The sequence below is a fragment of the Argopecten irradians genome, chromosome 15 (genome assembly GCF_041381155.1).
Source record: "Argopecten irradians isolate NY chromosome 15, Ai_NY, whole genome shotgun sequence".
Classification (NCBI taxonomy): domain Eukaryota; kingdom Metazoa; phylum Mollusca; class Bivalvia; order Pectinida; family Pectinidae; genus Argopecten; species Argopecten irradians.
In genome coordinates this window covers 2,965,779-2,992,859 of record NC_091148.1, presented here as the reverse complement: position 1 = coordinate 2,992,859, position 27,081 = coordinate 2,965,779, and the positions used below count along the sequence as shown (strand labels likewise).

Here is a 27,081-nt window from a genome sequence, read left to right as displayed (position 1 = left end):
CACCTTCCCGCACGCAGCAAACCCGTGAACGCAACTAAACCCGCAGGTACTTTCAGTACAGTATTTTGTCTTCCGTCGACCCTAATTATCAGCATTATCTACCTGTAACTAGGACGACGTGTTAATCGCCATTATTTGCATACTTGTGATCTGCAGTTGACGTGATCGAAACAACAATTAAAGCAACGTTCTTTAGATTAGCTCTGTGGGGTGAGTATCGAAACGATTGTAGGCAGTTCTTTCTACATACGTGTAAACGACAATGGAATAGAAATTCTTGTAATGTATTGATGATTATAAGTTGATCTTATTTTAAGATATTTATGAAGTACCTCACGTACGTCAATCATCTCATTTCAGACTAGATGTGGTCATCTTTTTGTAGCGAGTTGTAATATACAATCGGTGTTTTGAATTAGTTAAAAGTACCTTAGACTATATGCCACAGTAGTCTTTCAAACACACTTACGATTTGTGATCGTAAGTTATTATTTGACCAATCATTGCACATGGCGGGGTAATTAAAATCGATTTACGTAAATATTAATAATAATTTACACAGATCAATACCAATTTTAAAACACATAGATTCTCATTTACCTCAGGTGATACTATGTGATAATTAAACCAGAGATAGATAATTTAATAACTATCTAAATCTCTGATTAAAAACTAACGATATTGTATTTGAATTATAATTAAAACATAATAAAAAGTAATGTCTAGAAAAAGTATTTTTCATTTAGATTGTCAACAATTACTTCAGTGAAATTCAGTTTAAGATTTAAGTAAGCACACACCATTAACTTAATTTAATGAAAAAAATATGTCTATGCTCTAGAAATAAATGGTATAGTCATTATATGTCCCTAATTTATCAATCTTTAAAAAAATATTTGTAAATTATTGGTTTTGATTAGATACGCATGCATTAAAATATGATATGATTAAGATTCTAATGGACCGACAAAACTAATTGATCAAATATAGTAATTTGCAAATTGATCTTAACCAAAATATATCAAACTGGTTTTTTTTCCCCACACATACATGTACATACTCAGCATGCTATGTTATGTTTCTTATGTTTTTTTTATATAAATGTAATGTATATGTCATGTCAAGTTTATGTTGATGTCCCATGTATTTGTAAATGTGTTAAATGCAAAAAATTGAACAAAAAAAAATAAAATAAATATATATATAATATACATTTATATATACATGTATATTGCATTTTTCATAAAATTTCAATTTTTGAAACAAAAATACAGTACATATATTATGTACCGGTCAGCTAGGATACAGAGTTTCTGTTCTTGATTGTGTTGGTCCGTCAATGCATCATTGAGGAAACCTGGGGTCCACCTCAGAATTAGGACCACACACTCCGCTATTAAGGACCACTTGTACTACTCGGACCACGTGGGTGGTTTTAAATAGAAAAGGTTTAAATTGTAAGTACTGTAATATAAATATTTCCAACACAATGATTATATAATGATTCTCTGTCGTCCTGTGCTCTTACACCATTTTCATTTACAGTCGCGTTCGGAGCGTGTAGGGAGCAGGGTTTTCCGAGAAAAAATCATTCAAAGATAAGAAGGATCAGTATGACCACCCCTTAAATACTTCTCTTCGTATCTGTAGCATTGATGCAGCCAAGCGTGAAGCTGTTGATACAAAAAACAGACCACACTCAAGTTTCTTCTAATAGTTCTCTATTGACGAAATTCATATGTATAGAGAAAACATAATATATAAATATCAATTTCAAAAATTTGACAAGTAGAAAATATGTACATATAAGGAAAGACGCAAATCATAAATTCTTTTGGAAAATATCAAAACACATAAGCAGTGATCTAGAGTTTGCCTTGTTTTATTTGTTTAGAGGATTAAGTGTCATTTTTATAACGAAATCATATCGTTTGGTTGTTTATATGCAAATTAAATGAAAAACATTCGGAGGTGTTTAAAATATAAATGAAATTGTAATACATGTATTACTATTCTGTACTAGGCAAATGTACTTATATAATTTGTAACACAATGTTTTTTTCAGAGTAGAATTATCATGTCAAAGTAAAATTGCTGAGTTGAATATGCTTTATAATATATATTGAAACCACTGAAGCTTGATAATTTTCGTTACTGTAAAGGAAATTTTAGAAATCAACCCATTTCAAATGATTCGATGAACTAATTAAGTCTTACCCATCTTCTCCTCCCGGTAGGAGTATGTTATTTTTTCATTACATTGTACAGATCAATATGAAATATTTAATGTAAGTAGGAAACAAATTTGACATATTTCAGAGTCAGCCTAATTCAGGTATTCTCTGATAGCAGATACTAAAACCGTGATATTCCACAAAATTAGTACTAATCTGATAGATTTGTATCAATTCATCAAAACAGTAAAAAGTAAGCGTGTCACTATCAAATACTACAATTATGTTTTTCTTGAACCAAGCCTTATAAGAACATTTTTTTTCTACCAATATTCATATTTCAAAGTAAATTATCATGTTCAAGCCTTATGAAAACAGTTTTTGGAACCAATAGTCAAATTTCAAAGTAAATTATCATGTCAAAGTAAAATTTCTGAGTGAATTTGCGATCCGAATTTTGGACCTATCCTTGCTCCAAATTTTGCTGAACAACTTTCCATAATGTTTAATAAGAAGATATTTACAAATTGTAGTTAGAAAAGGACACTGATGACAATATCTGTCATTTAGGTAACTCGTGCCGTTACCGTTTGTTAGAATATATGTTGTAATGTACTACAAACTTGATAGACATAGAGAAAAAATATTAACATGTTTTGACAAAAAACATCCTTCGTGCCATTTACATGTCGTTTAGTTAATTAACTCAGGTTATTTAGTTCTTTAGTTAATATATATACATTCATGTACTTGAAACTTGATAAAGCATATACCGGTAAACAGCTGATAGCTGACAGAGATTTTTTTTTCTCTCTTTCCCTCTCTTTCCCCTCTTTCTCCCTGATATGTTGCCAAAGTAGTATTCGTGAAGTTATGAAGCATGAAAGTCATCCTTTATGACAATATACGTTAGTTATATATGTTACACGGTCTGACAACCATTAAATTTTGTACTTATAGATAGTATGGTGTTCTTAAACTTGCTAGATACATTTTTGTTAAAAAGGAAATCCTTGATTGATTGTCATTCATATTAGTCATTAAAGGTCAAATACGTGTACGGTATCGCTTAAACATTATATGAGATTTTATATAATATAACCAGTAAGTTTTTTTCTTGATATCTGAAGAATGCCTGTTTAGTTTTTTAACAAAAAAAAATCAATTTAATTTGAGATTACAAGTCACCATAATGCTGAAACTTTTCTTTATTATATAACTTGACAACATAAATACTTCCTCTTTGATTGAAGGTTCTGCACTGAAATGCATTATGTGTATTTAGAATAACTGGACCTGTACAAAATGTGAGAAAATAAATCAATGTGATAAATTATTAATCACAGTCTCTGTGGGTTGTCACAAAAATCACTGGAGAATATGACATCACAGTCTCTGTGGGTTGTCACAAAAATCACTTGAGAATATGACATCACAGTCTCTGTGGGTTGTCACAAAAATCACTGTGAGAATATGACATCACAGTCCTATGTGACATCACAGTCTCTGTGGGTTGTCTCAATAAATCACTGGAGAATATGAACATCACAGTCATTCTGTGGTTGTCACAAAAATCACTGGAGAATATGACCTCACAGTCTCCTGTGGTTGTCACCAAAAAATCACTGGAGAATATGAACAAAACCCAGTCTCTGGAGTTTGTCACTCTGGTGAATATGACATCACATCTCTGTGGGTTGGCGTCACAAAAATCACCTGAGAATATGACATCACAGTCTCTGTGGTCACAAATCAGCAGACCGTGTCACAAAAATCACTGGAGAATATGACATCTCACAGTCTCTGTGGGTTTGTCACAAAAATCACCTGGAGAATATGACGTCACACAGTCTCTGTGGGTTGTGTCACAAAACATCACTGAGAATATGACATCACACTAACTGCATGGGTTGTCACAAAAATCACTGTCAACAAGAAATCACTGGAGATCATATGACATCACAGTCTCTGTGGGTTGTCACAAAAATCACTGGAGACAAAAAGCACCTGGAGAATATTAACGTCACAGTCTCTGTGTGGTTGGAACACAAAAATCACTGGAGAATATGACATCACAGTCTCTGTGGGTTGTCACAAAAATCACTGTCACAAATATTCTTGAGAATCACACGTCACTCTGGCTGAAGGTAATAGTCAGCAAAGAATCACAGTGGAGAATATGACATCACAGGTCTCTGTGGTTGTCACAAATTCACTGGAGAATATGACATCACAAGTCCTCTTTGGGTCGTCACAAAAATCACTTGAGAAATATGACATCACAGACTCCTCTCTGTGGGTTGATCACAGAACCAAAATCACTGGCTAGAATATGACATCACTCAGTCTCTGTGGGATATGTCATCATAAAAATACACCTGAACATTCGATGAACATCACAGTCTCTGTCGCGGTATCACAAAAATCACTGGAAGAATATGACATCACAAGTCTCTGTGGGTTATCACAAAAATCACCTGAGAATAAAAGATTTGACATCACAGTTTTTTAATGTGGGTGTTTCACAAAATTTACACCTGAGAATATGACATTCACAGGATCTCTGTGGGTTTGTCACAAAAAAAAAAAAGACATATGACATCACAGTCCCTGTGGAATTGTCAAAAAAATACCTGAGAATATACCTTAACAGGTACATCTCTATGGGTTGTCATTCAAAAATCACAAAGTCAATTTGCGACATCACAGTCTCTGTGGGTTGTCACAAATATCACTGGTCAATATGACATCACAGTCTCCTGGGTTGTCACAAAAATCGCCTGAGAATATGACATCACAGTCTCTGTGGGTTTGTCACAAAAATCACTGGCATAAAATTACCCCTCAAGCCCGATTGCAATATGAAAATCACTGAGAATATGAGATCACATCACAGTCTCTGTGGCAGTGTCAAAAAAATCAACTGGAAATATGACATCACAGTCTCTGTGGGTTGTCACAAAATTTACTGAGAATATGACATCACAGTCTCTGTGGGTTGTCACAAAATCACCTGAGAATATGGATCATCACAGTCTCTGTGGGTTGTCACATAAATCACATAGAATATGAAAATGGACATTGTCACTTGTCTCTGGTGGGTTGTCACAAAAATCACCTGCGAATATGACATCACAGTCTCTGTGGGTTGTCCAAAAATCACATTAGGAAATGACTGGAGAATATTGTCACAGTGCATATCAACTGGGCATGTGACAAAAGTGGCTGCTGTTATCACAAAAAGCACTTAGTCTATTGTAATATGACATCACAGTCTCTGTGGGGCCATTGTCACAAAAATCATATTCTTTTGAATGAATATTTCAGACGTTTATTCTTAGTCTTCTGTTGGTTGTCACAAAAATGCAAGGACTGAGAGAATTTATGATAGCATCACAGTCCTCTGTGGGTTGTCACAAAAATCACTGTTGACAAATATCACTGGAGGATTCATATGACTTCACTGAGTCTTCTTGTGGGTTGTCACAAAAATCACTGTCCATATGCGACATCACAGTCACTGTGAGAATTTGACATCACAGCTCTGTGGAGAATATGTCATCAAAATCCTCTGTGGGTTTGTCACAAATATCACTGGGAATATGACGTCACAGTTCTCTGTGGGTTGTCACACAAACATCACTGGAGAATATGACATCACTGTCTCTGTGGGTCTTACTGCACAAAAATTCACTGTCCACAAAAAATCACTTCTGGAGGAATATGACGTCACTGTCGTCTGTGGGGCTGTCACTAAAATCACTGGAGAATATGACATCACAGTCTCTGTGGGTTGTCCCACACAAAATCACTGAGAGAATATGGACATCACAGTCTCTGTGGGTTGTCACAAAAATCACTGGAGAGAATATGACATCACAGTTTTGACGTCACAGTCTGAGGGTTGTCACAAAAATCACTGGAGAATGGATATGAAAATGAGATCACAGTCTCTGTGGTTGTCACAAAATCACTGGTGGTTGAGAATAGTGACATCACAGTCTCTGTGGGGTTGTCACAAAAATCACTGGAGAATATGACATCACAGTCTCTGTGGGTTGTCACAAAAATCACCTGAGAATATGACATCACAGTCCTCTGTGGGTTGTCACAAAAATCACTGGAGAATATGACATCACAGTCTCTGTGGGTTTGAAATGTCACAAAAATCACTATGGAGAATATGACATCACAGTCTCTGTGGGTTTGCACACAAAAAAATCACTGGAGAATATGACATCACAGTCTCTGTGGTTGTCACACAAAATCACTTGAGAATATGACCATCACAGTCTCTGTCGGTTGTCAAAAAACAGTCACAAAAAAAATAGAGTTGTCACATTATGACATCACAGTCTCTCTGTCCGGTTTGTTCACAAAAATCACTGGAGAATATGACATCACAGTCTCTGTGGGTTGTCACAAAAATCACCTGAGAATATGACATCACAGTCTCTGTGGTTGTCACAAAAATCACTGGAGAATATGACATCACAGTCTCTGTGGGTTGTCACAAAAATCACACTGGAGGAATATGACATCATCAGTCATCTGTGGTGTTAGTCAACAAAAATCACAAAAATCACTTGACAGTCTCTGTGGGTTGTCACAAAAATCACTGTCAGAAAATATGACATCACAGTCTCTGTGGGTTGTCACAAAAATCACTGGAATACAGTCTCTGACAAAATCACAGTCTCTCACAGTGGGTTGTCACAAATATCACTGGAGAATATGACATCACAGTCTCTGTGGGTTGTCACAAAAATCATCACAGTCTCTGTGGGTTGTCAATACTGACATCACAGTCATCACAGTCTCTGTGGGTTGTCACAAAATCACTGTCACAAAAATCACTGGAGAATATGACATCACAGTCTCTGTGGGTTGTCACAAAAATCACTGGAGAATATGACATCACAGTCTCTGTGGGTTGTCACAAAAATCACTGGAGAATATGACATCACAGTCTCTGTGGGTTGTCACAAAAATCACTGTCACAAAAATCACTGGAGAATATGACGTCACAGTCTCTGTGGGTTGTCACAAAAATCACTGGAGAATATGACATCACAGTCTCTGTGGGTGGGTTGTCACAAAAATCACTGGAGAATATGACATCACAGTCTCTGTGGGTTGTCACAAAAATCACTTGAGAATATGACATCACAGTCTCTGTGGGTTGTCACAAAAATCACTGGAGAATATGACATCACAGTCTCTGTGGGTTGTCACAAAAATCACTGTCACTTGAGAATATGACATCACAGTCTCTGTGGGTTGTCACAAAAATCACTGGAGAATATGACATCACAGTCTCTGTGGGTTGTCACAAAAATCACTGGAGAATATGACATCACAGTCTCTGTGGGTTGTCACAAAAATCACTGGAGAATATGACATCACAGTCTCTGTGGGTTGTCACAAAAATCACCTGAGAATATGACATCACAGTCTCTGTGGGTTGTCACAAAAATCACCTGAGAATATGACATCACAGTCTCTGTGGGTTGTCACAAAAATCACTGGAGAATATGACATCACAGTCTCTGTGGGTTGTCACAAAAATCACTTGAGAATATGACATCACAGTCTCTGTGGGTTGTCACAAAAATCACTGTCACAAAAATCACTGGAGAATATGACATCACAGTCTCTGTGGGTTGTCACAAAAATCACTGGAGAATATGACATCACAGTCTCTGTGGGTTGTCACAAAAATCACTTGAGAATATGACATCACAGTCTCTGTGGGTTGTCACAAAAATCACTGGAGAATATGACATCACAGTCTCTGGAAGGTGGGGACAAATTGATGTACATAGTAATTAATTTGCACCTACTCTAAAACTAAGAATAACTATCATCATATATATATTTAGTATTGCATTGCTATATTTCAGTGTGTGGAAGGGGGGGGGGGGGGGTAAAAGGTGCAAGATATTTACTAGTGGTAAAATGTTCACTCGGTCACTGAGGCCAAGAGATGGAGACCTAGAGCTTGTTGTAAAATATCAGCTGGCATGTTAACTGCTTGGTCTTGTCAAAACTTTAATTTCAAAGCAAAAGCTTTCATGACTCCATTTAATCTCTTTGATAAGATCTATGGAATTTGTGTTGACAGATTAAAGAAGCAGAATTAAGAAAACATCAATGTGAGAAAAAGAATACGTCTAAGAAATACAAGGAGGCCCTTGATAAACATCACACACTACAACAGTTGTTAGACTGCTACAGACTTACAGGTAACACCAACTACATTGATCTTATTATTACATGTATATATCAATTATAACATATTTGTATATTTGATCAAATCAGTTGAGGTTCACCTAGTCTTGGTGACAATCATTAACTGCTTCACAAGATAAAAGGGTCTAATTAATATTACGTTTAGCTCGCCTCTCCAATTACATTGATAAATGTTATTACAGGTATTGAAAATTATTATAAGGAAGAAAATGATGGATATTGAATTACAAGATGCCCAATGGACCGAAAGTTTCAGGCTAAAGATTTGATGCAAGTTGTGAAATGCTGTTATCCCAAACAAATATCATGGATTTTTACATTGATATAGAATTATAATAAATAACAAATTGCCGTGTGGAAACCATTATAAGAGCGAAAATAAAATATTTTGATATTTTGAGAATTTCAAGAGGCCCAAGGGGGCGAAATTATCAGGTTTAAGGTTTTTGTGCATGTTGTGAAACGCAAATATCTGTGTGCACTATCATCACCGCAAGCTGCTACTAGCTTCTTTGATGTGAAGTTCAGCCAAAGTACCATTGATGTTCACTTGCTTTGATATGGACAAACATTTTAAGGATGAAAAATAAACGTTTTTAAAAAAATAGGATGCCCAAGGGGCCAATTTGTACTTTACTTTTTCCTTACCTCTGACATGGCTTTCTGCCTTGATAGAAAGTTTCCATACCCAGGTATGTTTTTATGGATATGGCTCATCATTTTATGGGGGAAACACAGGATTTTGAAAATTTCAAGAGGCCAAATGGGCAAAAATGTACTACATGAAGTCTAAAGAAGATCTGTGTTCTCAAACATCTCTTGTTTTCATTTTTGTTCCAGGTTTATCTCTGCACTCACAGGACAAGGACACTTTTATTTTGCGTTTTGATACCAACTACAAATCCAAGTTCTACGACTCGTACTACGTGGAGCTGTCAAAATGTCATGATGATACTCATGAATTAAAGCGCCACAATCTACCAAAATTTATGCCAGTTGCAAAGTTAAAGCAATATCTCAAAGATGATGTGCCTGAATTTGCGTCGAAGGTCAGCGATTATCTGTACACCTACACCACGAGACGAGAGGAAGTGGTACAAGTACAGGTAAACAGCTGATTGGTAGATTTATTGTTTACAAGTCACCATTATAAATTAAAGATGCTCCATCGCCAACAGAACATAAACTCTTCATTTGAACAATAATCGGTGTTTAATTGTGTATGAATGTCTAATATATAAAATAGTTTATTTTACTTTTGTTGCAAGTGAAATCAGTACTTCATTCCATATAGAATATAGTGCCACGGATTTTTTTTGGGGCATAATTAATTATTTTTAATATTTTTATTTTGAATTAAAATTAGAAGTTAAAACTTTAAAACGGTAGTAATGGTGTAAAGGAGATAAATACTTATTCATCTCCTCCTTTTTGATAGAGAAGAAATATTATTTGTCACCGGTGTAGCATCTTTAAGATACTAGCATATATTTTTTTTTCTATTTACGGGTATGATATTTTCCCTTGTTTTATTGATGTTCCAAAATTTATTCCACTATAAAGATGTTCTAATGCTGTTTTTATGCCCCTCGCCATAAACATGGGAGCCTCCATACACTATAAAACAAATTATTTATTTTCTTGGGGACATCATTTCGTGTTTTCATACCTAAAGAATGTTAAATTACTTTCCTAGGAAGATAAGTTACTTTACAATAGTGTAACCCATAGAGTCGGTCCTACTGTGATATATGGAGCTGTGGCACTTGTTTTACTGATATTTCTAGGAGAAAAATATGGTTTGATATCTTTGTCTCTCAGGGTTTCCTGCCAGAAGACAGACTTCAGGTTTCAATGACAGATGCGGCAGACTTTGTACAAATATCCCTAGGGAAGCTGTCCTCACCTTTAACTGTTAAAGTGACCTTGACCTACCAGGATTTACTACAGGTCCTGCCAACACGAGTGACCTTCCATACTTTCATAGGTAAGAATTGAAATTATTTAGTAATCTGGTCTGGTTTGGTATGGTTTGTTTAAGATTAGCCAAACTAATGATGTGTTAGGTTAAGGAGGTGGAGAAGAATAGTCAGTACCTTGGCCATGGCAAGGTACCAAACTCGAGACACAAAAAACGTCAGGGGTCTGAAAAGAAAAAGGGTTGGAGGATCATGGGGGTAGCGGGCTTACATGATACAAGGAACGTGGGAATGAAAATAATTCACGTACCATGTGATACCCCATAACGTTTGTGCGGTACTAGTATCTCCAATGGTGATCTTGTTTGTGCGGTACTACAAATATATGTAGTATCTCCAATGGTGATGACGTTTGTGTGGTACTAGTATCTCCAATGGTGATGACGTTTGTGCGGTACTAGTATCTCCAATGGTGATGACGTTTGTGTGGTACTAGTATCTCCAATGGTGATGACGTTTGTGCGGTACTAGTATCTCCAATGGTGATGACGTTTGTGTGGTACTAGTATCTCCAATGGTGATGACGTTTGTGCGGTACTAGTATCTCCAATGGTGAGGACGTTTGTGTGGTACTAGTATCTCCAATGGTGATGACGTTTGTGTGGGACTAGTATCTCCAATGGTGATGACGTTTGTGTGATGCTAGTATCTCCAATGGTGATGACGTTTGTGTGGTACTAGTATATCTAATGGTGATGACGTTTGTGTGGTACTAGTATTTCCAATGGTGATGACGTTTGTGTGGTACTAGTATCTCCAATGGTGATGACGTTTGTGCGGTACTAGTATCTCCAATGGTGATGACGTTTGTGTGGTACCAGTATCTCCAATGATGATGACGTTTGTGCGGTACTAGTATCTCCAATGGTGAGGACGTTTGTGTGGTACTAGTATCTCCAATGATGATGACGTTTGTGTGGTACTAGTATCTCCAATGGTGATGACGTTTGTGTGGTACTAGTATCTCCAATGGTGATGACGTTTGTGTGGTACTAGTATCTCCATTGGTGATGACGTTTGTGTGGTACTAGTATCTCCAATGGTGATGACGTTTGCGCGGTACTAGTATCTCCAATGGTGATGACGTTTGTGCGGTACTAGTATCTCCAATGGTGATGACGTTTGTGCGGTACCAGTATCTCCAATGGTGATGACGTTTGTGCGGTACTAGTATCTCCAATGGTGATGACGTTTGTGCGGTACCAGTATCTCCAATGGTGATGACGTTCGTGCGGTACTAGTATCTCCAATGATGATGACGTTCGTGCGGTACTAGTATCTCCAATGGTTATTACGTTTGTGCGGTACCAGTAACTCCAATGGTGATGATGTTTGTGCGGTACCAGTATCTCCAATGGAAAGTCACTCTTTGTTACCTTCCTGCAGAAACGACGTTAGCGCGGCATGTCATTAGGGCTGGATCAATATATCGATATACTGATATGTATCGGTTTTCAGCAGTGTATCGAATATCGATACACAAACATGCTTTATATCGCTGTATTGTTTTAACAACTCACCCTACTGTTTTCCTTATAGACATAGGAAATTGCAAACAAAATTTATTCTAAAACATCATTAAAGTACCAGGATTTCAATCAAAAGGAAGTGTTTAAAGCATCTATGTCACCTAGATGGATTAGAAATGCCTTTTCATAACTAAGAATACGAATTGACAGAAATTAATTAACATAGATGATTAACCGAATAAATTGTTTGGTAGATTTTTTTCCTGGTTATAGAATGTTTTATCAAAATTGTCTTTTATTGTCACAATATTCAAAACACAATGGTCAACTGAATTTGAAAAAGAGATCCACTGTATTATCAATACGTGTCATGCATTGTTTCAGTGTATTGTCAATACGTAATGTATCGTTTTAAACCTTCCAATACCCAGCCCTACATGTCATCATATAACCTCATTCTATCACCAATAGATACAATAGTCCCGCACAAACTTTAACGGGTATCACGTTGTATGGGAATTATCGCCATGGATGATATTTATACGGTTATAAGTTATGTAATCTTGTATGTGTTTTATTGGACATTTAAAAGAACGGAAGGGATCTCTTTATGGTTTTAAATCTGATCAAACGGTGTTTCTTTGTTTTATCAGACGATGATATGGAAATACCAGAAAATTTTAAGGAAGAACAGGTCCTGAAATGGAAGCAACAACTGAAAATAATGCCACTGTCAATTACCATGAAAGCTGTGAGTGACGCTTTTCAATTTGTCGAGTTAGAGAATGAGAGGAAGGAGAGAGAGGAGGAAGAGGAGGAAGACAGCACCTAGTGGAAAGCATTCCGATTGGTCAGTTGAAGTCATGTGATATATTACAAGGATCCTTATTGGTCAATTTAAACCACGTCAAATAGTAAACATTATTATTGGTCAATATAAACTGTGTAAACTCTTCTAAATAGTCAACTAAAATTTTGTAAAATAGCGAGTCCCTTTAATTGGTCAATTGAAACTATGTTAGATAGCAAAATGCTATTGATTGGTCAATTGAAACTATGTGAAATAGCAAATACTTTTCATTTGTCAATTGAAAATATGTAAAATAGCAAAATGCTGTTGATTGATCAATTGAAATTATGTAAGATGGCAATATGCTGTTGATTGATCAATTGAAATTATGTAAGATAGCAATATGCTGTTGATTGATCAATTGAAATTATGTAAAAAAGCAATATGCTGTTGATTGATCAATTGAAATTATGTAAAATAGCAATATGCTGTTGATTGGTCAATTGAAACTATTTAAATAACAAATGCTGAAACATTTATAAATTTTGAATTATTAACATTTAATTTTCTCCTTTTAAGTATAAATTGCTGATGTTGATCCATGCTATAGACCAACTTAATAGTACAGTTGGTAAACTTGTACTTGACATATGAGAGTATAGAGTTCTAGTAAGACATGTGTATTAAGTTTTTATTTTCATTAAAGTATTCATTGATATGTTCTAAATCATTCTTTTTTTTGTTTATGTTTGGCATTTTTAGTCCACCATCACCAGATGGCAGATGGAAGTCAATTCAAATCGCCTTTCGAACGTGATCCATCATCCGTCTGTCCTTCTTTCCGTTAAAAATTCTTGTTAACCCTATTTCTCAAAGTAATGAAGGGATCTTTATCAAATTTCATGTGTAGGTGCACTTAGGACACAAGTTGTGCATAAATGCAGTTTGGAATACATGTATAAGAGAAAACCTTATATATGTAATGAAATACTGGGTAAGTTCCCCGTTTACAGTTATAAGAGAAAGATTAATACTTTTCCAGTTTTGAATGTATGATTTTTGGTGAAACTGAGTAAAATTACTATTTTCCATGCTGGCAAAAATCATAAGAAAACCCTAATATATTGTATAATGATTAAACTTTAAAATCTTTCAAAAGTTAGGAGTTAAAACTAATATATTTAGAAATACATGTAGTTAGTGGTTATGTATTTCAAAATCCATTATATAAATGTCTGCTGTCTCCATTAGCTTTTACAATCCTGTCCATGGCTGGCATACTTGCCAACTTTCCTGATTCTTTCGAGAATTTCCTGATTTCAGCTTCCCCTCCCCGTGACCCGATCGTATTGACAAAAACCAAGTAAATTTCCCGATTTCGGGAATCCCCTAAACCCCGCTAAAATTAAAACAAATTCTGAAGAATTTCGACCAATCAGCGCGCAGAACAATATTCAGACGCTGGCAATATTCCAACCTGACTAAAAGATATTATAAATGCAATGTATAATATCAGTTTGTATATGAATTTCGATTTGTTCGCTTTTTTCCGAAGGACCAAGGTGAGCTATGCCATACCGTGGCGTCAGGAGTCCGTCGTCCGTTGTCCGTCCGTCAACAATCGACTTCTTCTCCATAACCGCTGGTCGGAATTCAACAAAATTTGATTGGTAGCATCCTTATGGGTTACTGACTGAAAATTGTACAAATAATGGGGCCAAAAGGGGCTACTTTGGCTATTTCCATATAAAAGACTTCTTCTCTGAAACTAAGCATGGGATATCATCCATACTGCAATGGTAGCATCCTTATAGGGTGGGGATTCAAAATTGTACAAACGATGGGGCTGACCCCCAGGGGCTGGAGGGGCGGGGCCAAAAGGGGTCAATTTGGCTATTTCCATATAAACGACTTCTTCTCTGAAACTGAGCATGGGATAGCACTCATAAATGCAATGGTAGCATCCTTATAGGGTGAGGATTCAAAATTGTACAAATGATGGGGCTGACCCCCGGGGTCCTGAGGGGCGGGGCCAAAAGGGGTCAATTTGGCTATTTCCATATAAACGACTTCTTCTCTGAAACTAAGCATGGGTAGCACTCATAATGCAATGGTAGCATCCTTATAGGGTGGAGATTCCAAATTGTACAAATGATGGGGCTGGCCCCCGGGGTCCTGAGGGGCGGGGTCAAAAGGGGTCATTTTGGCTGTTTCCATATAAATGACTTCTTCTCTGAAACTAAGCATGGGATAGCACTCATAATGCAATGGTAGCATCCTTATAGGGTGAGGATTCAAATTGTACAAATGATGGGGCTGACCCTTGGGGCTTAGGCGCGGGGTTAATAAGGCTAATATTTTCATGTAAATTACTTCCTCTCTGAAACTATGTATTGGATAGCATATATACGTATGGTATCTATAGCATCATTATATGGTTGGGATTCAAAATTAAACAAATCATGGAGTCAATTTTGCTATTTTTTTCTAATTGCAAGAGTCTTTGTGATTTTTGAATCACTAATTATTAAATTACAGAATTACTAAAAAAAAAAAAACAGGTGAGGGATACAGGCCCTCTGGGCCTCTTGATTCACAATTACAATTATTTTGAAAAAACCAAACAAAAAACAAAAAACAAAAAAAACAAACAGAAACTAACAAACCTGATGTTTTGACATCAGCCTATATAATCGAATTTATGCTGCAAATGACGGCAGAAATGCCTCTCACACTAACATATAACTATTACTGAATAAACTTGACTGTGCTTATCTGTCAATACGAAATGCTTTCTCTGTCCACTCGGAACGCTTCGGATGTAGCAGTATATCTGAGGAGTTCCGATTGTTATCTGTCAATACGATAATGTGAATTTGTTCCGCATCTGACGGAACTTTTTCTTACTTAACCCCGAACTCAAACCTTCCGGTGCATGAAACTTCATTCGATCCCGCTAAAAATGACGTCACATTCACCGTCACATTCAATTTAGCAAGGATTGTCACCAAATTTGGCCAGAAAATCCTTGGTGGAAGGGAATCTAAGTACGTATATATATACATGGTATAAAACTAAGATATTAACAATCGGAAATAAAAGGCCAAAGCACATTCAAGGTAAAATAAAAAAAATCATTTCTATGGAATATATATTCAGCCACTATAGGACCTTCGTCAGTCCAAAATAACACTCAGGATTAACATGACAGGATTAAGAATAATAAAGAATGACAGATCAGTGACATGTAATTATGGCCGCGTAATTTGGGACTTAAGTACAGATATAACAATGGATGACGTCACAGCTGTTTTGATTAGATGTAGTCTACCTATTAGATAATTACAAAGAGATGTCAATTATGTCAATTTACACATATAGACTATCTACTAAAACACCGACCTAGCTATCTATACCAACAGTTAAGTTTGACTTCGATCACAGGGACCTGGCACAAATTTCCCACCAACGGTATTATATATGTATTATAGTACTATAACACACACACATATAAATACCTTTGATCAAATATTCGTGTCAGGTCCCTGTGAATTCAACATGCATTTTCTTTGAAGTCTCGTAGGAAGAAGTCATACCGACATATATAGCCAACAAGTGCTTCTTTGTTGCCATGTTTGGTACAGCAGTTTACCAGTGCTGACACCTACTGAAGAAATGGATGTTGTAACCTAACGTTCGTGATGTTGATACGTGTAGGTAAAAACAGTGCATATCGGAATTGTAAACCTAGTTGCATCAATCGGAAGCCATTGGACAAAATTTTCAATTCATTGAGTATATACTCTCAAGTGGAAATCTCCAATATTGTCTAATATTTAATGTGAGTGTGAAATGTGTCCAATAAATGATGGCTATTATGCCGGAGTGAGCGTCATACTAAGCAAAAGTTCAGTGATGACATGGCTGTTTAACCGGACTGCAATATTTTAGCTCAAAACACTTCTAGACAGGTAATGGTCTTTTACCGAAAAGCATAGTAGGCCGGGGACGTATATTTGTTATATCTTCCTGTATCAAGAACAAACTTGAAACGTGCAGATAAAAATGACGACCTTTCTTCCTGAAGGTCAGAGTCCTGAACGTCCTCGGGGTCAAACAACATGTGTTCATCATAGGGGGAGACAACTTGAATTTTACTGTAGACAGTGTGAAGGGCCCGTATGTGGTAAGTGTGTGACCTCCTTACATTACTGTCATCCTATATGTGAGCTCAGTGAACACATTTCACACAGGAAACGAGAACTGCAAATATTTATAGACAAAACTGAAAATGATGACCTTGCTGAAATCGACGAGTACATCAAATCGGCCGATAAATCTTTTCAGGAAAATGACAGCAATTTTGACGAACTTTACGAACATCTTCTAGAAAGCTACAATTATGGTATGAAAATGTACAGCGAATATCTTAGACAGAAAGTAAATGAATGTAAGATATTGCTTCAGCGAGGTTCTGACATAGAAATCTGTGATACAGACTGTGATGACTTGTCTGTCATTCTTCCTGAAGCACCAACACTCAATGCCGATAGTGTCTCCCTAAACCGTGATCCCCATGGCTGTTTAAATGAATATCGAACATCGTCAGGACATGATATTGATATTGAATCACTCGAAGTAGAAATAGGACCATCGCCAAGGCAACAGACATCGGATTCTGAAGTAAAGACATCTCCAAGTCAGCAGCAGTCAATTGAAGAGAAAGTAGTCCGTCCGGGCTATACCCTACTGCCTCGGACCAAGATACTGGAGGAGTGGAAGTCTCCTTGTGCTATTAGTTCTATACGTCCTACTACTCACGGTTTGGCGTGGATCTGCTATTTAGTCCGTAATGAATTAACTCTCCACGACAGGAAGGGTACGATAGTAAACAAGGTTAAATACAACACCAAGATAGAGGACATAAGCCTTTCTCCTACAACTAACACTCTGTGGGCCTGTGATGAACATAAAAATATCCTAAAGCTCAAGTCAGGACAACTACAGACCAGATTTAGTACCAATGCTTTTCCACTGTCCATCTGTATTACAGCGAGTGAACACGTCATCATAGGGATGGAAAATAAAATCTCCAAATTTACCACAAGCGGTGAGTTGGTACAAACCACTGAGGGACGATTTGTGACTAGGCCATGGAGGATATCTGAGTGTCCTGTTTCCCATAACATCGCTGTTGCTAACAAAATGTACGGGTGTAATGCTGTCATTTTAGACAGTGATCTCGAAAAACTATTTGTATATACGGGTGAAATACCAGATGTCTATGCAACAAGACCAACGAAATGCTCATTTCAACCCGCATTCGTTGTCTATGACAGTATGGGTAACCTTGTTATAGGGGACCGTTATAATAATCGTCTCCTCCTCGTCAGTGGGCGTGGTCAGTTTATCAGGATTATACACACTGATGATCACTGGTCACAAGATGTTGGTATCGACAGACAGGGAGTACTGTGGTCGGCGTTTGCCCTTGACTATGTCAAACTTCTACAGTACAACGATATGTATCAAGAGGACAACGATATGTATCAAGAGGACAACGATATGTATCAAGAGAACAACGATAAAAACAAATGTTGTGTTTTGCTTTGACTATGTACATACATGTGTTAAGATATATTTACATTTGCTTGTCACTTCTACTATATAAACTAACATGGCAAAGTGAAGTATATAACGGCATAACTGACACCCAAAACGTGACCATTATGACGTCACTAATGTTGACGTGGTGACGTCAACTGATCACCGTCAAAATGGCTGTTCCGTTAATGCAGAGATCCTAAAATGAGTTGATAATGTAAATATAAGCATTAAACTATCTTCCTATGGCATCTATGGTCTATATAGATGCCAGAGCTTTGCAGACAATCTTCATAATGCGCTATAACCTCCTATTTAAACAGTGACATGTAGCTCGCCTATAATTCACGTCTTCGGTGCAGATAAACAAAACTTATTTAATCAAACGTGTGTTTACATCATGACCTACTTTTAGGTATTACTCTTCACTCGTCATTTGTTATGTAGCTTGTTCTTTAAAGAATATGTGAAGAAAGGAACATTTCAGAAAAGAAACTCGGAACATAGTTCTCAAAACCAGTATTTTGATTAAAGTTATATGTACCGACATTTTCATACTGACGAATCAAGAAGAGTTTTTAATATGTTATTTACACCAAACGTTACCAACATGTTATGAATTACAATACTTACAATGTATATGTGTTAATTTTACAAGTACAGAACATGATTTTTGCAATGTTGCCAAAAATCGTGATATGGTCTTGATTTGGCCAGCGATAATTGTTTTAACGTATAAATTACATTCAACAAAAAACTGTCTTCGCTTTATATAAAACGCTAATTACATATTCGTATTTCCGGTGTCATTGCAGATCTGTTTATTTCCTACATTGTACGATCTTCCTGACCCACAAGCCAAACCAGGTGTAGCGACTTGATAGACAGGTGAATGTTGAGTAGTGGTCAAAAATTGTCTGACCTACTTGTTGATGTTTTTATGTTTTCTAGCTTTCTTTCCTCCTTTTCCCATTCTCTTTCCATTCGTTCCTCTAGGTCCCACAACTACTACAATATGTAAGCTTAGTCGAACTTTAGATTTCACATGAACAATATTTTTATACTTTCGGCAAATTGTCAGGGTCTCAGGGATAGGGCAAAAAGGAAAGATGTTTTCTCTTATCTACGGGACAAAAAATATAGTATATTTTGTTTACAGGATACTCATTTCACAACAGATGAGGAAAATACTATTAGAAATGAGTGGGGTTACGAATGCTACTTTAGTTCGTATACTTCAAACTCACGTGGCATAGCAATTCTTTTAAATAATAATTTTGAATGCAAAGTGCACAAAGAAAAAAAAGATTTAAACGGTAATTTTCTCGCACTTGATTTAGTTATTGAGGGCTCCAAGTTTACCCTTATTTCACTTTACGGTCCTAACCGAGATAATCCAATTTTTTATGCCCTAGTCTCAGAAGCAATAGAAAATTTTAGTAATGAAAATGTAATAATTTGTGGCGATTTTAACTTAGTTCTTAATCCTGAAATGGACTACGATAATAACTATCGAAATATTAATAATGCTGCTTCAAGGGAAAAAGTTTTAGAATTAATTGAAAATCATAGCCTGGTTGATATTTACAGAGAACATCACCCCGATAATAAAAGATATACATGGCGTAGAGTTAATCCAATAAAACAGGCCAGATTAGATTTTTTCTTGATTTCAGAATCACTTCTATCTAGTATACACAAGTCGAGTATTGAACCTAGTTATAGATCGGATCACTCTGCCGTAATCATATCCTTGAAATTAAATGAATTTAAAAGGGGAAGAGGCTTTTGGAAATTTAATAATTCTCTACTGAATGAATCTGAGTATCTCGATACCATTAAACAAACTATTAAGGCGATCAAGTTGCAATATTGTCTCCCTGTATATTGTTTTAATTCCATATCTAACATCCCCAATAGTGAAATCCAATTTTTAATAAATGATCAGTTATTTTTAGAAACCTTATTGATGGAGTTAAGAGGAAAGTCTATTTCATATGCATCATTTAGGAAAAGACAACAGAATCTCAATGAAGAAAATCTTAAAAAATCAATAGAATCATTAGAAGACTGTACTGATCCTGACCTAGACGAGATAAATGAAAAGAAAAAGCAGTTAGAATCCATTCGTATGAAAAAGATAAAGGGTAGCATGATACGATCAAGAGCAAAGTGGATTGAGGAGGGGGAAAAACCAACAGCATATTTTTTAAATTTAGAAAATAGGAATTATACTTCAAAAATCATTCCTAAAATACAGAAAGAAGACAAGGTCATTACTAATCAGGAAGAGATACTGAATGAAGTTCGTTTATTTTATGAGGAATTGTACAGAAACAGAGATGTTGATAATATTAATTTAGATTTATTTCTTGAAGATTATGATGTCCCTAAGTTGAGTGAGAATGAATCAAACAATCTTGAAGGTAAAATATCTTTTAAAGAAGCAGGTTTCGTTTTGAAAAATATGAAAAACAATAAGAGTCCAGGTGCAGATGGTTTTACAGCAGAATTTTTTAAGGTATTTTGGAGTTATATAGGGGATTTTGTTGTTCGCTCAATTAACCACAGTTTTTCAATTGGTCAGCTATCTATTACTCAGAGACAAGGTGTAATTACATGTATCCCCAAGGGAGATAAACCACGTCACTTCCTCAAAAATTGGAGACCCATTTCTCTTTTAAACATTACATATAAAATTGCTTCTGGTATAATTTCACAAAGAATAAAATCGGTTCTAGGAAAACTTATTAATGAAGATCAGACAGGTTTTTTGTCAGGGCGCTACATTGGTGAAAATATTCGTACAGTATATGATGTCATGCAGTATGCAGAAGATCTAAACATTCCAGGTATGTTACTTATGATTGATTTCGAGAAAGCATTTGATTCTGTGTCATGGGGTTTTATTGATAAAGTTTTAGAATATTTTAATTTTGGAATAGATATTAGAAACTGGGTCAAAACTTTGCATAAAAATGTGTTTTCAGTCATAAATCAGGGTGGTAATATTTCTTCCCCACTCAGCATTCATCGTGGTTGTCGTCAAGGGGATCCAATCGCCCCATACCTCTTCATTCTGTGTGTTGAAATTTTAGCTGTTAGAATAAGAAATAATAAAAATATCAAAGGGATTGAACTTCAAAATGTAAATATTTTAAATGTACAATATGCTGATGATACCGGTTTAATATTAGACGGTTCAGAAAGATCTTTAAGGGAATCTATTGTTGAATTGAACCACTTTGCCAGAATTTCAGGGCTTTCTATTAATACGAGTAAGACACAAGTTATTTGGATAGGTAGTTGCAAATATAGTCAAGAAACCTTCTTGCCAGAACTGAATCTGATTTGGGGAAAGGATAAATTTAGCTTTCTAGGAATAGAATTTTGTGTAGATTTAAATGAAATCCCCAAGATGAATTTTGATAAAAAGATTGTGAAACTAAAATCACTTTTAAATGTATGGAGCAGGAGAAATTTGACACCACTTGGTAGAATTAACATAATAAAATCTTTATTAATTTCACAGCTTAACTACCTGTTCATTACTTTGCCTAATCCTCCTGAGAAATTTATTAACAAATTGAACTCTCTATTATATGATTTCCTGTGGAATAACAAACCACATAAAATAAAAAAAAGTGTTATTATTCAAAATTACACAGAAGGCGGGTTAAAAATGATTGATGTACGTTCTTTTATTGATTCACTAAAATTAGGCTGGGTAAGAAGAATATTTCAGTCTTCTAGTAAATGGAACCTGCTTCTGAATACTACTATAGACTTCAATAAATTACAAAATTGTGGCAAAGAATTCATTTGTGTCTGTGCCTCCTCATGCAAAAATAAGTTTTGGAAAGATGTTTTTAAAGCCTGGGTCAGAATGAATAACTCTATGTTTCTGAGAAATGTTACACAGGATTCTATCTTAAAAACACCGCTATGGTATAACAATGATATTCAAGTTGGAAATAATTATGTCTTTTATCCAAATTGGTTTAAGGCAGCAATTTTTACAGTCAACGACCTTGTTAAAAACACTGATGATATGACCTTTTATTCTTTTGATGAATTTCTTCAAAATTTCAGGATTAATACAAATTTCCTTCAGTATCATGGTGTAGTTACTGCAGTGAAACGCTTTCTTCAAAAGTATAATTTTCAAATGAAAAGGCTAGCCCAACCTTTCTTGCCACATCTATTAGAAATATTTTTTATGAATAAAAAGGGGTCTAAAGATTTCTACAAATGCTTAATTTCACCACCTCCCACTCCAAATGGTATCAAGAAATGGAATGAATATTTTGATTTTGAATTTGATAATGAAAAATGGCAAAAAATACTTAAAATACCATTTTCTGTCACAAAAAGTTCCAAACTGCAATGGTTTCAGGTTAGAATTATACACCATATTTTAATAACGAATACTTTTCTTTACAAAACAAAGTTGTATCCTAGCCCATTATGTTCACTCTGTAATAAGGAAAGAGAAACTATTATTCACTGTATATGGGAATGTTGTGAAGTACAAAAGCTATTACAGCAATTTGAAAATCTGTGTGACATTTTATTTATTCCTGTTGTTTTAAATAAAGAATCATTTCTTTTTGGATTATTGTCTCCGGTTGCTAACATTGTTGATAACGAAATTATAATCTTAATCAAACACTATATATATAAAAGTAGATGTCTACATAAACCCTTAAGTCTTGACGCCCTCATCAATACTATTAAAGATCATTTCAATACTGTGAAATTCACCACATATTATAAAAATGAAAACATAAAAAGGAAATTTGACAATAATTGGAGAAAATGGAAACATTTTATTGAAATGTAGCTATAAAAATTTAACATGCATGTGTGAAACCAAAACTTTAATTTTAATTCCTGACTTTGCCTTTTTAAAAAAAATGTTTTTTTGCTTGTTTTTTTCTTCTTCTTCATCTTATAGCAGTTGTGGGATCTCTCTCTCTCTTTTTCTCTTTCTTCCCTCTTTTTCTCACCCCCTCTCCAAATTTAAGTGTTTGATGTATAGTTAATTATAAAAATGAGGATTTTCTTTCTTTTGTGTATGAGCTAAGAATGTGTGAAGGTATACAAGGGTGTGTAAGTGTGTGTGCTTATGTTAGGGTGTGTATGTATGTATGTATGTATATGTATGTATGTATGTATGTATGTCATATATGTATATATCTTCAACACTATATATGTACCTGTGCATGTACGCTTTGTAAGTATGCTTATATATGTATCTATGTATGCATGTAAGTATGTATCTTTGTAAGGAAATATGTAACTACTATACATATGATTTACAATATATGTGTGTATGTATAAATCTATGTAATAGATGTATGAATGTATCTATGTACTTTATATGATTGCAGTTAATATACATGTATAGTGTATATGGTATGTCGGAGTGAATGTGTATGATTGTATTATGTTATGTACTATAAAATGCCTTGAAAAAATAAAAAATTATAAAAAAAAAATAATTTGCTATGTATAAAACATATTGGAAATAAACTGATATTTTGACAGGAGCATAAAACATTCTGTTACTTAATGGATACCTATATCAGATTAAAAATACGTGAGTTTGGAATTATCTTATGATTAATTTTGATATGAATATCTGGATGGACATTTTTATGTACTGATATGAATATCTGGATGGACATTTTTATGTACATTCTATATGCAGCTAAAATGTGTGACACGAAAATAAAAGCTGTATTTTAATCATTATTACATTTCTATGTTAATTAGAGACAATGAACCATTATCAGTTATTGTGTGATTCGTTTCTCTTTTATTTTATTTAATTGTTCATGAAATTAATCGTAATAATCGTCCAATCATGATAATGCCTTCTAAAAAGTGTAAACGTACTTATTTCAGTATTTTATTTTTATTTTTGTGCTTTCCGCACTGTCTTTAAAGCGCTAAATTTTGTATAAGGGTATTTCTAGTATTGAACAACTGAATTACTCTAATTTATATCCACACTAATTAATTATAATTTACATTTTTTCGCATTTGCGCTAAAATTTGACTGCGCTAAAAGTAGTAAGTTTACAGTAATTTTAGAAAATGAAATTCCGAAGGATCTTGATCCAGATGTAGGACTCCTGTGTCTGTGAGAGTAAGGGCTGTCACCGCTTTATCAGCAGAACAATTCTGCACCCAGTAATTAAAATATATAGCATAACAAGGAATTCCAAAGGGATCTTAGCGTCCATCAAAGAATGATCTATGTTAGACAAGCTTTAGATATCAAAATCCAATTTGGCTGTCTGTCGGTCATCTCGTTGACCGATCTGTCTAAACATGCAATATGCACAACTAGGGTCCCAGGTCCCATTTGATAATGTTATACTTTTAATCATTAAGCAATTTATTTACAGAACAAGATGTTTTCATAAAACCTTAAATATAAACACATTGGCAAAAAATATAAAAGAATATTATAATAGATAAAAAATACATATATTCCACATCTCGACTCTATCCTCCTATACAACTATTTCCTCTCTAACCTATCTTCTTAACCTCTTATAAATGTCATGTATGTCTGAACGAAAGCGGGTGTATGGAAACCTTTGAATGTATATAATAATTTAAGTAAACTCTTTGGTATATGTGTGAGGGTGTTGTGTTTGTGTGTGTAAAAGTATTAATGTGAATGTCATGTAAAATTGATACAAATGAAATACTTTTGTTTTTGTATTTATGATGTTAAATTAATTGTCTTTGTCTGTATTGTCTGTAAAAATGAAAATGATTTCAAAAATAAAAAAATATATATAAAGCAAATAATTGTATCAATACTGGTTAAGAAACAATAGTGAATGGGCGGGATAAGGTGGAATAACCCATTCAAAACTGCAGACATCGTGTTTCAATTTGAACAAAAAATCCATAAGCAATAATCTCTATTGTAACGAGCATTTGCGCTACTTTCATACATGTCATAATCTTAAAACTTAAAATGACGTCATCATTTGTAACATCGTCACTTATTGGCTGATACAACGGCGTAGTGATTTCACTTTAAAAAAAGTCCCTCGTGAACGTTCGAATTTAATGGGATCAGTATTTCTATCTTTGTGTTACAACTCCTTTGAATAAACAATCTATTCAAATAATCATTTCCTAAAAGTAGATAAAATTGTAATTTTAGTTTTTTTATGTTTTTACTCGTCATCATTTTTTGATGGTTGTCTCTTGAGTCGTCTGCTCGGTGCTTGTCAACTCCTCAGAGGTTTGTTGAACTGTAATGCCCGACACTGTCGGACCAACAGTAGTAGCCTCCTCTGTAACATATTACACACAAAGGCATTGCAGTAATATCGAAGAATCATAAACTCTCTCCCACATAAACTCTTGAGTAGGCTTTAACTCCTTTTAACACTATGGAATTCAACACATTATTTTTCTAATTAAACGGAGAGAAATAAAACGAAGTGAAACACCCGAAATATCTTTTACAATATTTACACGAAGCTTTGATACAATTGATGATAAAGCTGTGTTTTCACGAATTTCGTGGTTGACTACAAATAAAGAAATAAAAGTCATTGAGAAAAGTTAACAGCGCTAACACGGTGACTTTAATGCATGTTTTGTAGTGGCCATTTCTCTACCGTCGTGTTAACCCAGAAAAGGAGACTTTAAAGGCCACCTACCTTTCCGAAATGACTTTTAATTTTAAAATGGAAACGGAAATTGGGATTGATTATTTTGTAGCGTCGCCAAAATATTAACTTAACGTTAATACTACATGTACAATCACGTTCTATACAATTTAAATAAAATAAAATTAATGTTAATTTTCATAACGCGGGTCGAATTAGTTTCCCGCCGTCGTCCTAATTACCGCGCGTTAGTTGACTATCACTGCGCCAGACGGCAAAATGCATCTTCCTGTTAATATCGATTACACAGGGAATTTTACATTTGTTTGGTATTGAAATCTCAAAATATAGCATCGATTTAAATTTTAGTCTCGGAAAGATAGTGTGCCTTTAACGTAACTATCATAGTAGGATTAACTATTGTCATACCGTATGGTATGTTATTAATATGTCTTTTTGCTATACTAATTCGTCTGTTCTTGTTTTTGAAAGACGACAAGATCGACTCATCAACGGTGTAGCATCTTTAATTATCCTATGTTGTTTGGAATTGGAATAAAATAAAATTGAAATTGAATCGACTTTTTACCAAAACAAACTTAACAAAATTTAAAGTATTTCATTCTTTGAATTTTTGTCTATTTTCCATGAGATATTCCTAATAAAATAATTAAGCTAATCACCTTGTGAACAACTGGCCCTGATATCCACAGATTATCAGACACGTCTGCTAACTAAACATACACATATGAAGGCACATACCTGCCGTCTTTGTGAAGTACAATGTTGAATTTGATACTTCACCGTCGTTTTTCTCCTCGAAAGCTCTGGAAAATGCATATGTGACACATCTTCTCTCCACCTCAGTATACGCAAAGGATAAACATCCATCATCCATGCAGTATGATGCGCAGGTGACAGGGCTTAAGATCCCGAAAACTGAATCGATTGTTCCCAAAATGAGGTTTGGATTCGCAACACGTTGTATCCTCAAGAATAATCCATCATCGTATAAGATGTGTTCATGGCTGAAGCGGATTCAGTTGCAAAAAGCAAAATAAAATTCAGAAAGTTAACTATTTGATCAACATGCATTGTTCATTTTTTTCCCGCGCCACTACTCAACGTTGACAATTGTTGTGTAAAAGCATTTCATGTATTTCAGTT

General features: G+C 35.0%; 2 protein-coding genes across 2 annotated transcripts; both read left to right on the top strand.

The window, feature by feature from the left end:
* Nucleotides 1-8,297: 8,297 nt before the first annotated feature.
* LOC138309411 (uncharacterized) lies at nucleotides 8,298-12,893 on the top strand. The gene is made up of 4 exons (XM_069250600.1): nucleotides 8,298-8,419; nucleotides 9,267-9,532; nucleotides 10,248-10,413; nucleotides 12,528-12,893. Exons 2-4 carry the CDS (start codon nucleotides 9,416-9,418, stop codon nucleotides 12,704-12,706), a joined length of 462 nt encoding a protein of 153 aa, XP_069106701.1. The 5' UTR covers nucleotides 8,298-8,419; nucleotides 9,267-9,415; the 3' UTR covers nucleotides 12,707-12,893.
* Nucleotides 12,894-16,729: 3,836 nt separating this feature from the next.
* LOC138309618 (uncharacterized) lies at nucleotides 16,730-18,277 on the top strand. Its single transcript, XM_069250842.1, has one exon. It carries the CDS (start codon nucleotides 16,730-16,732, stop codon nucleotides 18,275-18,277), a length of 1,548 nt encoding a protein of 515 aa, XP_069106943.1.
* Nucleotides 18,278-27,081: the final 8,804 nt, after the last annotated feature.